At 34.0% G+C, this 13913-nt stretch overlaps 1 protein-coding gene across 4 annotated transcripts in view; it reads left to right on the top strand.

Moving 5' to 3' along the window:
* CNKSR2 (connector enhancer of kinase suppressor of Ras 2) overlaps positions 1–13913 on the top strand; it is a 301559-nt gene that overhangs the window by 60151 nt on the left and 227495 nt on the right. For all 4 annotated transcript variants that reach the window (XM_037046241.1, XM_037046240.1, XM_037046238.1 and 1 more), the window contains exon 3: positions 4027–4229. In XM_037046241.1, the coding sequence (XP_036902136.1) occupies positions 4027–4229 (203 nt within the window). The remainder of the gene's footprint in view (positions 1–4026; positions 4230–13913) is intronic.

The raw sequence follows: 13913 nt of genomic DNA, 5'->3' as shown, positions 1-13913 counted from the left end.
ATGTGGGACCACCCGGTCAGTCAGCCACCTTGCATGCAGTGCCTTGCTTCATAATTGCTGCCTCGCTGGGTCTGCCCGTTGCCACCCTGTGCCCGGGGTCTGGCAGCTGCCACCTGTGTGCCCAGGGTCCACCTGCTGCCATCTTACATGCCAGGGTGCCTTGTGCACCTGGTGCCACTGCTTTTTGTACTACAACCCCTCTCCCCTTGGCTGCCCAACTCCACCGAGCCTACTGGTCTGGATGAATGTGTCTATTTTAACTCCTTGGTTGTCCGGCTTCCATACAGTTCAGTTTTCTGTCAGTTCTGGTTGTTATTTTGTTTCTGAATTGTTATTGTCCTTATTATGGTTGTGGGAGGAGGCACCCTATGTCTACCTACACCTCCATCTTGGCTGGAAGTCCTACTACATATCTTTTGTCTCTTCTTGCCTCCATATTCCTGTCTTCTTCATTTTCTACCTCTAATCCATATAGGATGTTTTTCAGTAGGTTCCCAAGTTTGGAAGGCTTCTCAGGGTACCCTTCAAGGTTTTGTCCAGGGGATTTTTCTATTTCCTAATTCTTGAGTTATATTAAAAATAGTTTTAAGCCCTGGCTGGTGTAGCTCAGTGGATTGAGCACGGGCCTGCGAACCAGACGATCGCTGTTCGATTCCCAGTCAGGGCACATGCCTGGGTTGCAGGCCAGTTTCCTGCAGGGGCCAGTTCCCTGCAGGGGATGCACGAGAAGCAACCATACATTGATGTTTCCTTCCTCTCTCCTTCCCTTCCCCTCTAAAGATAAATAAATAAATATATATTAAAAAAATAGTTTTAGTGTTATTTTTAATTCAAAATGCTTCAAAGTATTTTCTAGTTTGCCTTCAGATTTTTATTTATAAGAAAACTTGTATTATTATTATTATAAAATTATTTTATACTTTCTAATAAAATATTTGAGATGCTTACATAGATAGATATATATAATCTATCAAAAATGAATCTTTTATGGAGGCTATGGCTACAGGGAGAAACAATTACTTCGTTGATTGATTAGATTCCCCTCTAATAACCAATTATAATTTGAGCTTCTCTAAGAAATTATTATTTGATTATAAATAAACATTTCCCAGAGAGATGTAAATTAAAATCACAGTGAGATACCAGTCAGAATGGCCATCATAAACAAAACAACAAACAGCAAATGTTGGAGAGGTTGTGGGGAAAGGGGACCCTAGTTCACTGTTGGGATTGCAGACTGGTACAACCATTATGGAACACAATATGGAATTTTCTCAGAAAACTAAAAATGAATCTGCCTTTTGACCCAGCAATTCCACTGTTAGGAATATATCCTAAGAACCCTGAAACACCAGTCCAAAAGAACCTATGCACCCCAGTGTTCATAGCAGCACAATTTTACAATAGCCAAGTTCTGGAAGCAACCTAGGTGCCCATCAGTAAATGAGTGGATCCAAAAACTATGTTACATTTACATAATGGAATTCTATGCAGCAGAAAGAAAGAAGGAGCTACTACCCTTTGCAACAGCATGGATAGAACTTGAAAGCATTGTGCTGAGTGAAATAAGCCAGGTGGTGAAAGACAAATACCACATGATCTCACCTTTAACAGGAACCTAAACAACAAAATAAACAAGCAAGCAAAATATAACCAAGGACACTGGAATAGAGAACAGGGGGACAGTGACCAGAGGGAAGAGGAGAGGGAATTTCAGGGGAAAAGGGGAAGTATTCACAGGAACAAGTATAAAGGACACATGGACAACAACTAAGGGGGGTGGAAATGGGAGGGAGGTGGGGAGCACTGAGGGGGTGGGCTGGGATGGGAGTAAAAGAAAGAAAACTGTACTTGAACAATAATTAAATAAAAAATAAAAATAAATATTTCCTCATTAAATTCATTAATGGACAAAAATGAAAAATACAAACACTGTTATACTTCAGGGGAAATACTTTAACACAAGAAAAAACTTCTGAAAATATTTTTACAAGCTTGAGATATACTACATTTAATTGATAAAACTACAAATTGTTCTGTAGTCACATGCTCGCTCAATGATGCCTACCGCCCTCACTGACTAGTACAGTGAAGTTGTCATTGTTCGTGCATGCACATTCCAGTCCACTTTCCTTGACTGCCAGGTTATATCAATGTCAGGCAAATCATTCTCGTTGTATTAATAATGGCTGGACTTTTTATGGACAGAGGTCATATTTACATCTACTTAATGTAACTACAAATTGTTCTGTCTTATCATTAGAATCTTTTATAAATTTATAAAAGGATTTCCTTCTTAATATACTGACAAACTGCAGAAAATAAAATCTCTCAAAGGTTTCACAGATAATCCATGCTCAGATGCAATAGAATCTGAGTAGAATGTAGTTTTATTTGCATAAGCCTAACGTTTTAACTTGTGGGAAGAATATTGCAATTTAAGCAGTGAAAATTTAATATACTATGATTTAAAAAACAAACCCATGGCTCCAAAAAAGAGTGTTCTTTTAATAAAAAATAAATTCTCAGCAAGAACAATTAGACTTTTATCACTATTAAATCTTTAGTGGTAACATTAAATTAATGTTAATTAATTATTAACATTAATTAATATAATAGGGTATTTAATAATTAGGCATCTACACCCTCTCTAGTTCTTTAATCTCCTCCAAGTGCTCTTTTTTTAAAAATTACTATGGAAAAGCATTAACCTAAATTATATGTAAACTAGACACCAAGTGGTTGTTAATTAATATAGCTAAATTCATGTGTTATTTGCCTCCCTTTTCACTCCCTCAGTATTTTATCTTCCATTTTGCTTCCTTTGTTGTCACCAGGCAGCCTAGTGACTTGTCCCATTCTGAACTGGGCTCTAAGCTCTGAGCTCTTTAAGCAAACAAAAAAACCTCCTGTGCCTCAGTGTCATCAACTGTAAAAGGAGGGTAAATCACAGTTAGCATTTGTTTGGGCCTGAGAGGCTATTTAATATTCTTTGGGTCTTACAATTTCTGTGAAGTGATAATACTTTTAATTTTACACAGGACAGTAATGTATATATTGCTGAATAGTTTGACCAAGGTCATCCTTTGATCGGGTTAATCATCCTTTCTTAGAGGTGTTTTACAACTCATAATTAGATGTTTTAAAATTTAATTATAACTTAAAAAATCTTTTTCTGAAGTTTGCTTGAAGGAATCCTATAATATTTTGCTAATGAATATGATAGAAAAGCTTATTTGCATTTATTCTTATAACCCTTTTCTGAAACAATGGTAGACAAAATATTTTGGGTAAAATAATAAACATTATTAGAAATTTAAAAGCAATACTATGGAAAAAAGAAAACAAATACATATACTAAAAAGTCAATATGGTTACCTTAGATGTATTTCACATTTGACTGTGAACTAATGCAACCAGGACAAAAATAAAAATAAATTTAATTTAATAATTTGTATTATAAAAAGGAGAAAGTGTATTGGTTTGCCTGAGGAAGCAGAATATTTCCTGGTACCGTATTATAAAAGAAACTCTGTGAGTCATTATGGAGAGGACATGGAAAAAGGTATATTACAGTCTATTTCTTGCTTCTTTTTTTGTTGGGTTGTTTGAGGAAGCAGAATTTTTCCTAGTACCTGCAGTCATGACTATGCACATGCTAATGGATACTTAAAAATAATTGTTGACAATAATGAATTTCACAAATAAATGAACTTAGGTTTGGGTTAAAAAAACTTATGAATCCCTATAATCTTTCTGTCTTAGGTGATATAATTTTAAGATATAATGCCCTCATCTTTCCATGTTCATATTAATACTTAACACATTATATTGCAATTTATCTGACATTTCCACAAATCCTCATTTGACTGTGTGTTATGGTAGACCAAGAACCCCACCCTAATTAATTTGTGACTTTTAAGACTAGTTCCATTGCCTGTACATACTAAAGTACTTAGTAAATATTTTAGTGAATGAATGAAATATTGACTTTAAGTATATTGTTCTCTCTTTTTTACAATTCAGAATTATGGCTTGGAAACAGAAAATCTAAAAACCCTTTCTCACAAGCTGAATGCATCTGCCAAAAATCTGCAAAATTTTATAACAGGGAGGAGAAGGAGTGGCCACTATGATGGGAGAACCAGTCGAAAATTGCCAAATGATTTTCTGACTTCAGTTGTGGATCTGATTGGAGCAGCTAAGAGTCTTCTTGCCTGGTTGGACAGGTAAACTCTTGTCAATGTTTTTTAAGTAATTCTTGTTGGATATCACTTTGAATATAACATTATTTCATGTTTTCTTTCTATTTCATGTAAAAATTTAAATTGGACAGGTAGAGGCACATACAAAAATACACACAAACACACACATAGCAATCCATGATGTCAATCAGTGGTATTTTATGTTTGTTTCATAGGAAGATGAAATGTGACAAAAACCTGAAGAAATAATTTAAATCATTTGTTTGCCTTCTATTGCTGCAAAGGTTCTCAAAATGCTTATTTTGCGTTATATCATATCACAGTGAAAAATTAAATGCCACTTAACATCTTGACCATAAAAATGAAATACATACTTGTTGGGAAAAAAGACAACCTTGTGATAACTTAAAAATCTTCAACTGATACTTTTTGAAATTAAAAAAAGAAATCTGAACTTTATATTCTGAAGATCATTCTCAGAAAAGTTCAGCTCCAAGCTAACTTTTGTGTAATAATGATGCTTTTAATAGTTTAAGTTTTTAAAAGGAAAGATGAAGATGGAGAAAAATTAAAAATTCTTTGTCATGCTAAGGACTTTGGACTTAATGCTGAAGGCAATGGAGAACTATTTAGGGTCACCGTGTTTAGATCTGTGAATTTTAAATATTACTTGGTCTACAGTGCTGGGAAAGATTAGAGAAGAGTAAGGCTAGAGAAAGGAAAACCACATGAGAGTATTTTAGAAACGAATCATGCTGTATCTACTGTTGGTGATTCTGATGTTAATACCTCCAGCCACACTCAATAAAATAACTACAGAAGGGTTGCCTTTTTTTAAGGGTAGGAAAACTAGCACTTACAGAGGTTAAGTTCAAAACCAAATGGCAAGTTAAGTGGTGGAGCCAGGATTAAGTCCAGACATCTGACTATAGATAGAATTGATCCTCTCCACTGCTATTTATTGAGTTTGTAATTAATTAGAGAAGCAGCAGTGAGGATGGAAGAATATTGGAGATATTTATATAGATAAATAAGACTTGTTGACAAGTAAGATCTAGAGACTAAGTGAAAAGGAGATATTAAATAAAAGGTATCTGACTTGGCTGAATCAGTGGATGGTAGTGCCATTATCAAGATAAGAGAAACAGGTTATAGTAGAAGACAAGTATTGAGTTGAGTGTCAGGCATTATAAATTGTGATGGGTGGAGAATATTAAAGGAGAAGGTCTTTAAAGTATTGCTGCTCATAATAGATATATGGTTGATAGAAATTTGGGAATAGTTAAAATATAGGTAATTGTTAAAATCATAGTTATATCAATTTGGTGGTCTAAGGAGAGTTATAGATTCTTCTTACTCTATATTATTTATTTTCTGCAATACTTAAATCCTTTTAACACACTACATAATTTACTTATGTATTATTATTTTTAATGTTTTCATCTGACTATTCTTTATGTTATATATGCTTGAACACAGTAGGGATTTTCATCTGTTTCGTTCAGTGATATCTCAGTTATTCACAAGAATTCCTATAGTGGGTGCTCAATAAATGTTTTTTAGTGAATTAAGGGAGCTGAGGTGAGGAATGAGCTCTCTGGAAACCAACAACTGAAGGATGATTAGAAGTTCAGGTATAGAAGAAAATAACAAGACATAACTAGAGAGGTATGAGAGAATCAGTTGAGAGTGGTTTGGGGGAAGCAAAGGCAGTAAAAAGATCTTTGTTTGTTCCTTTCTTCATTTATTTTCTTTATATTAAGATTTCAGTGTTTATTTGGTTTTTCAATTTTATTTAGATAAAATTCACAGATAACATTGTGTAGGTTTAAGGTGCTTGAGGTAATAGTTTGATACACATTTGATTTGCAAAATGATTACCACAATAAGGTTAGTGAAAACATTCATCAACCCACATAATTCCTATGTGTGTATGTATGTAAAGGGACATTTAAGATGTCAGCAAAGAGTTTAGGGGAAAAAGGAAGTGGTCAGTAGGGTCAAATGCTGCTTTGAGATTAACTAGGGTAAGAACTGAAAGTGTGGGACTTTACCAGTATCAGCTTAGTGTTTTTACTTAAACATGAATTCTAGAATGTGTGAATTTGTTGTAAGTTAAAGGTAAGTGGGAACTCCTCTTTGAAGAAATTTTTCTGTGAAATGCTTTGTTATTCAGGAGATTTTTGAATCATATTAACTTCCCCTTTTCATAGATTCTTAATGTTTTAGAGGTAATAGAACAGATCAGAGGCAAATGATGAGTGCTACTTCTATATTTGGGAGCTTTACTTGGTTTCCTCCTCTTGCCATGAGTTATACAATTTTCTTAACTGCTCTTTGGCCAATATACATTTCAGAGGGTCTCAAGATCAATTTAAATGTAGTACAATTTTATCTATAACTGTGACAGGTGAGACATTTAGGCTGTTTGTTTTCCTGACACATAGCTCAGACTTTCATTAGCAATTGTTAGTATGTTCCAGTAGCAATTGTTAGTATGTATTTAACTTATGTTTGTAATCCTTTCAATGAAAAAGAAAATGTTTTTTAGGTAGCAACAAATGATCAAGACAATACTCCACATGCCATCCTGTTTCATTGTGTCCTACAAATTACACAGTAAACATAACACATTCATTGATGGTAGAAAAGCCAAAAAAGCAGTGTTCCCCATGACCATTAGTATGAATCCTTGCTGAAATACATCTTGCAGGGATGTATTTCAGTAATATAAAGAGCAGTGAGTTGATAAAGGGTTGAGTTTCATCTCTGCCTCAAGCCCTGGGTAACCTTGAGCTTAACCTCTGTTTTTATTTTTATTTTTATTTTAGAATAAGCATATAAGATCTACAGAATTCGAAGTTCTCTTCTAAGCACTAATATTCTATAATTCATTGACTTTGTTCATAACAGCTACATAAAAGGCATATATACAATTTAATTCCCTTTATGTAAACTCAAAGGATAAACACTAAAAAAACTAACTAGTTAATGACTTGCAGAATCATGATTTAAGACCCTTACTCTTCTCTAGATGAATTTAATTATTTTTGTGTGTTTTTTAAGATTGTATTTATTTATTTTAAACAGAGGGGAAGGGAGGGAGAAAGAAAGGGAGAGAAACATCAATGTGTGGTTGCCTCTCACATACCTCGTAATGGGGACCTGGCCTGCAACCCAGGCATGTGCCCTGGCTGGGAATCAAACTGGCAACCCTTTGGTTCACAAGCCAATGCTCAGTGCAGTGAGCCACACCAGCCAGGACATGTTTTATTTTAAGTTTTAGAACAGGATTAATCTATCTTTATGTTCTCTTCATATAAGGTTAAGAATATGTTTTGTCTATTTTTATACTTGTTTACTTTTGAAGAACTTAGAACTTAAGTAAAATTCCATAGCCATGCTATTCACCAAAAATTCTCAATATTTTGATTTGTCAGTATAGATTTGCTTTAATATGGAATGTTTAAAATGGTCACTGCAATCAAGTATTGACTATAACCTTAGTTTATTCTTTTGTTATATAATATGGTATAATTCTGTCAGTTAAATATGGTTATTTTGATGCAAAACAACCGGCTTTTTTTTTAATTTTTGGCATTAAAAGTTTATTACACTTTGGAGAGAACTTGTGTGGACAGCAGTATGATAGGGTTTTATTGCAATTTTTATTTTATGTCACTTAAAAGGGGAGAAAGGGAAAGAAAATAAGCAAAAATCTTTAACATGCCTGGGTTGCAGGCCAAATCATTCCTGATTTGGAATCGAACTGCAATCCTCTGGTTCACAGGCCCGTGCTCAATCCACTGAGCTACACCATCCAGGGCCTATGTAGAATTTTTATTTTTTGAAAGTTTATTTCTTGCCCTGGCTGATGTAGCTCAGTGGATTGATCACGGGCCTGTGAACCAAAGGGTTCCTGGTTCGATTCCCAGTCAGGGCACATGCCTGGGTTGTGGGCCACGTCCCCAGTGGAAGATGCTTGAGAGGCAACCACACATTGATGTTTCTCTCCCTCTCTTTCTCCTTCCCTTCCCCTCTCTTTAAAGCTAAATAGATAAAATCTAAAAGAAAGAAAGTTTATTTCTTATTCTGCCTTGAAGACATCAATGAAATATCTTTTAATATCATTGAAAGACTTGAATGTTTAAGGCTTAAGAGGTAGGATGCTAGGGGGAAATGTTTACAATTCGTAAAACTCCAATTTCCATGGAGCTTCCATTCACATAAGATTTATTTGCAAATACCAGTTTCTTACATTTCTTAACAAAAACAAAATCTAAGTCCAGCAAATTTTCTTTTCTCCTCCAATTTAAAATATTGACTTGAGTGAAACAGCAGACTTGCCCAGAGTAAAAGCCTCAGAGATGAATCACAGTTGGTAGGTCCACTGTTTATTTCCAATGCATGGTTTACTTGTCTATTTTTAACCTGCATTCTGCTATTTTTCACACCTTATCTTTCTTGCAGTGTTATATGTCTTTGCCAAATTGGTCTATACTTGGAAGTTTACAGATCACTTTATATATAATGTTGTACGTAACATCATTAAGGATGTTCAAAAGTATTATTTATAGAAGTTTATTTTGCTATTTATAGTGAAAGTCTATTCTTTCCTCTTATTTTTAGCATAAACTCCTAATTCTGATTGTTCCTGAAATACCTTTCAAGACCACTCTATTTTGAAGGGACTAATGAGATACCTTTTTATATTACTGAAAACCTTGAAAGTGTTTAAGACATAAAAGTCAGGGTATGTTAAAAAATTCAACTAATTAAATTTGAAGATGTAATTGTTTTTATTGAACAGTTTATGAATTGGGCAGCATCCCACTGAGCAAGCAGCAAGGAGTTCAGAGGAGCTGTACAAAATGAAAGATCCCTATAGGCAGAAGTTGGGGAGGAAATGAAAAACAAAAGGATTATTTCAGAAAAGGTCACCTTCCCATAGGGGCCAGGGACTTCAGGGGTCTTAGCTGACAGATTACCTCACTAGTGTTGATCAGATAAATTTCAGGTGATTGGTTTAAAATTTCACTCCTGGGAGAGACTGAAGTCGCCATCTGTTGGTTTGTTGATATGGGACTTAGCTCAAGTGACTCCATTTCTGGTCTGTTGTTTCTTCTTTAACAGGTACCAAAGGAAAAAAATTTCCTTTGAGAAAAAAAATTAGATTTTTGTGAAGTCTTTTGTCTTATCCAAGACAATGATTGGACTAATCTCTTCTTAGATACTGCAGCTCATTGTTGTTGGATCTTATTTCCTCTCATATGCTCACTGCTCTTACTGGGCATCTCTTGTTACAAACCGCCCTTTAGGTTAAGCAGTGATTAGAAACCGTAAGGCCTTTCCAATTCTTAATTTCTTAACATTTTATCTTTCCTTACTAGCTTCTAATTTGTTTAGTATTTCTTAACCATCAGTAACCATTTCATAAATGTAATGCTTTTGTTTGAAAGCATACAAAGAATAATTTCTTATAGGACCATAAACCTTTACACTAGAAAGAGGTATAAGCATTGTATTATCGATGTAATGTAAGAAAATTGCTTAACTTTTAAGAACTAAGTGGGATAGTTTATGTAACAGCCTTTTATTGATGAATCAAGGGTTTTATTGATTATGCTATTACAATTGTCCCATGCTTTTTTCTTCCTTTTATCCTGCTCTACCCAGTACCCCTTACAGCATTCCCCCTCTAAGTTCATGTCCATGGATCATACATATAATTCCTTTGGCTTTTCCACTTCTTATATTATTCTTAACCTTCCCCAACCCCACAATCACCACACTGTTGTCCATGTCCACGAGTCTTTTTTCCTTGATCCCACCCCTCCCCTCCCCACTCTTGGCTGTCATCCCGTTCTCTATGAGTCTGTCTCTAGTTTGCTTATTAGTTCAGTTTGTTCATTAGATTTTACATATGTAAGTGAAATCATGTGATATTTGTCTTTCTCTGACTGCCTTATTTCACTTAGCATAATGTTCTCCAGGTCCATCCATACTGTCACAAAGGGTAAAATCCTTTTTCTTTTTTATGGCCAAATAGTATTTCACTATGTAAATGTCCCGTAGTTTTATCCATTCATCTACTAATGGAATTTAATTTTCATTACTTAAAGTCACTGTATTCTTTTTGTAAGTAGCCTGAGCTCCAGCTTGAGTTTTTCTTAAATTCCTGTCTTTATTTTGCTTTGTTTTTGAACTGATTATCTTCAGTTCTTCTGTAAAGATTTATTTCTTTATTTCACAGATGATCATGAAATCATGACTGAGTGATCATCTTTGGTAATTCACAGAGATTGGAACATTATCAGCTTTTTTAATGTACAAATATAGCCAAAATTACCACACTAAACAATAATATTTGTTGGCTAAAATGGTTCTTGCATGGTTGTGTATGATTTGTCTTTAAAATGAAAACTTTACATAAAAACTACAAGGTAAAATCAAGTGTTTTCTTAGTACATGTTTTAGTTTTTCCCAGTCTTCTTGACATTTAATCTTGAGTAAAAAGCTGTTCTACTTGAAATATGAGTGGTCAGGAAAGTGTATAAACATGCTTTAGAATTCAGTTTGCAATAGGTATTCAATCATCAGTGTATTTTTCTTTTGGTATATTTTGAAGAACAAATGAGAAACTTTTAAGTATTCATGGGAAAATTCATGCTGTATTCATTTAATCATTCTTGAATGAAGTTTTTAGATTTTATTTATAGACTTTTACCATTTCAAACCTAGACATGCAAACCTTCTATGAATGCCAGAAACATTTTAAAATTCTTTTTTTTGGCATAATCAATAAAATATTTTTTTTCCTTTTTTTAAAATATAATTTTTATTTAATTCTTGTTCAAGTACAGGTTTCTGTCTTATATTCCCAACCCTGCCCGCTCCCCGCCTCCCTCCCCTTTCCACCCCCCACCCTTAGTTATTAATTAAACTGAGTTTTTTATGCTTCAATACAGCAAAAAAATGGTCTTTGGTAATATTTCTAATTAAGGATTTTTCTTACAAGTGCTTATATTGTATATAATTTTAAAAAATAGAAAAAAAATAGTTTCATAGGAGCCTGATTTGCATTCTGTAAAATGTACTCATTTTAAGTATATAGTTTAATGAGTTTTAGTAAATTTAAATAGAGGTATGCAACCATCTCTACAATTCAGGTTTAGAAATCTTCCATCAAGGTAGATTTTTTAAAATGTTATTCAATTATAGTTGTCCCCATTTTCTTCCATTACTCTCCCCTGCCCTATATCCCCACCTGCCACATTCAATCATCGCCACCCCTCACCATTGTCTTTGTCCGTGGGTCCTTTATACATGTTCCTTGACTTGACCCATCCCCTTCTTTCTCCCATTATTCTCCTTCCCCCTCTGGTTACTATCAGTTTGTTCTTTATTTCCATTAAGATAGATTTTTCAAGATGGTCCTAATTAAAATTAAATGGGTTAATATTTTAAACTAACATCATAGATTAATTGCATATATTTTTAATATTAACTTTATTTGAATTCATAATGTCTTCTGTTTTAGTAATATATAAAAATAAGAGTAGTACATGTGAGTCACATGAACAAGTATAAAAGACACATGGACAATAACTAAGGGTGGGGGGTGGAAAGGGGAGGGAGGCTGGGAGCATGGGGTGGGGGGCGGGCAGGGTTGGGAATATAAGACAGAAACCTGTACTTGAACAAGAATTAAATAAAAATTATATTTAAAAAAATAAGATTAGTATATACATATTAAAATATACTGAGTGTTGGAATAGGAATAAACAGATTATTAGACTGTTTACAATAGACTGTGGTATATAGAGTCATTTAGAAAACAATGTTAGAATCGCTGGAAAAAGAAAGGGTAATTTAATAAGTGGTACTGTAGCACTTAGTTAAGGTTTTGGAAAATAAATAATGATAGCACACTGCCTGATCACTAAAACCATTTTAGGTGTGTCATTTACTTAAGTGGGAAACATAAATTCATAAGAAAAAATAGTAGGAAATATACATAAAAATGACTTCTAGATTCAACTTATTAAGATTAAAATAGAAGAAATATACTATTTGACTTTGACTACATAAAACTGAAAACCATGACAAAGTATAAGACCAAAGACAAACTAGGAAAAATACTTACAAACAAATATGAGAAGCTGAGGGTTAATGTGTATTATGTGAATATTACATTTAAATTAAAATAAAAAGCACCAAAATATATTAGATAGTCATATGACAACTCAAAAAGGAACAAATATGGCTGATAAGTTGTATATACCAAGCAACAGAACTTCCAAGTACATGAAACAACAACTTACTGAACTAGAAGAGACATATATACAATCATAGTTAGCTACTTCATCTCCACTATCTCAAAAAAATGGTAAAACTACTAGACAGAAAATCAGTAAGAATTAGAACTGATGAACAACACCATCAAACAACATGTTATAATTGACATTTTTAGAGCATTTGATCCAACAACAGCAGAATACAAATTCTTTTCAAGTGCCTATAGAACATTCACCAAGATAGACCTGCATCATAAAACAAACTTCAATATATTTAAAAGAATTTAAAGATGTTCGATATTGCTAGCTATCAGAGAGATGCAAATTAAAACCACAATAAGATACCACTTAACACCAGTCAGAATGGCTATCATAAACAAAGAAACAAAGAAGTGCTGGAGAGGTTGTGGGGAAAAGGGGACTCTAGTTCACTGTTGGTGGGATTGCAGACTGGTACAACCATTATGGAAAACAGTATGGAATTTTCTAAGAAAACTAAAAATGAACGTGCCTTTTGACCCAGCAATTCCACTATTAGGAGTATATCCTTAGAACCCTAAAACACCAATCCAAAAGAACCTATGCACCCCAATGTTCATAGCAGCACAATTTACAATAGCCAAGAGTTGGATGCAACCTAGATGCCCATTGGTAAATGACTGGATCAAAAAGCTATGGTACATTTACACAATGGAATTCTATGCTGCAGAAAGGAAGAAGGAGCTCCTACCCTTTGCAACATCATGGATGGAACTGGAAAGCATTATGCTGAGCGAAATAAGCCAGGCGGTGAAAGACAAATATCATATGATCTCACCTTTAACAGGAATCTAAACAACAAAACAAACAAGCAAGCAAAATATGACCAATGACATTCAAATATGGAACAGGCTGACAGGGTCCAGAGAGGAGAGGGGAGAGAATCATAGGGGAAAAGGGGAGGGACTCACATGAATAAGTATAAAGAACACATGGACAATAACTAAGGTGGGGCGGAAATGGGAGGGAGGTGGGAAGCACTGGGGGGGGCAGGGCTGGGAATATAAGACAGAAAACTGTACTTGAATAAGAATTAAATTTAAAAAAGAAAAAAATAAATTGAGCAATGATCTAAATTTTAAAAAATGAATTTAAATCAGAAAGTCTTCTTTAACAGTAATGGAATAAAACTAGAATTCAAACAACATATTTCTTAACCCATGAATAAAAAAGGAAGCCTCGAGGGAAATAAAAATAAATACATTAAACAGAATGAAAATAAAACAAACAATTTTTGTGGCACACAAAACAGTGCTGAAAGGGAAGTATAGCACAAAATACTTATATCCGAAAAAAATCTTAAATTAATTATTTAACCTTCCATCTCAAGAAAATAGAAAATATTCGCTGATCAACTGGCATAAAGTTTCAA

This window comes from Sturnira hondurensis, unplaced genomic scaffold, assembly GCF_014824575.4.
Source record: "Sturnira hondurensis isolate 20B ecotype Veracruz unplaced genomic scaffold, ASM1482457v3 Scaffold0005220, whole genome shotgun sequence".
NCBI classification, from domain to species: Eukaryota; Metazoa; Chordata; class Mammalia; order Chiroptera; family Phyllostomidae; genus Sturnira; species Sturnira hondurensis.
This window is presented reverse-complemented; position numbering and strand designations above follow the sequence as displayed.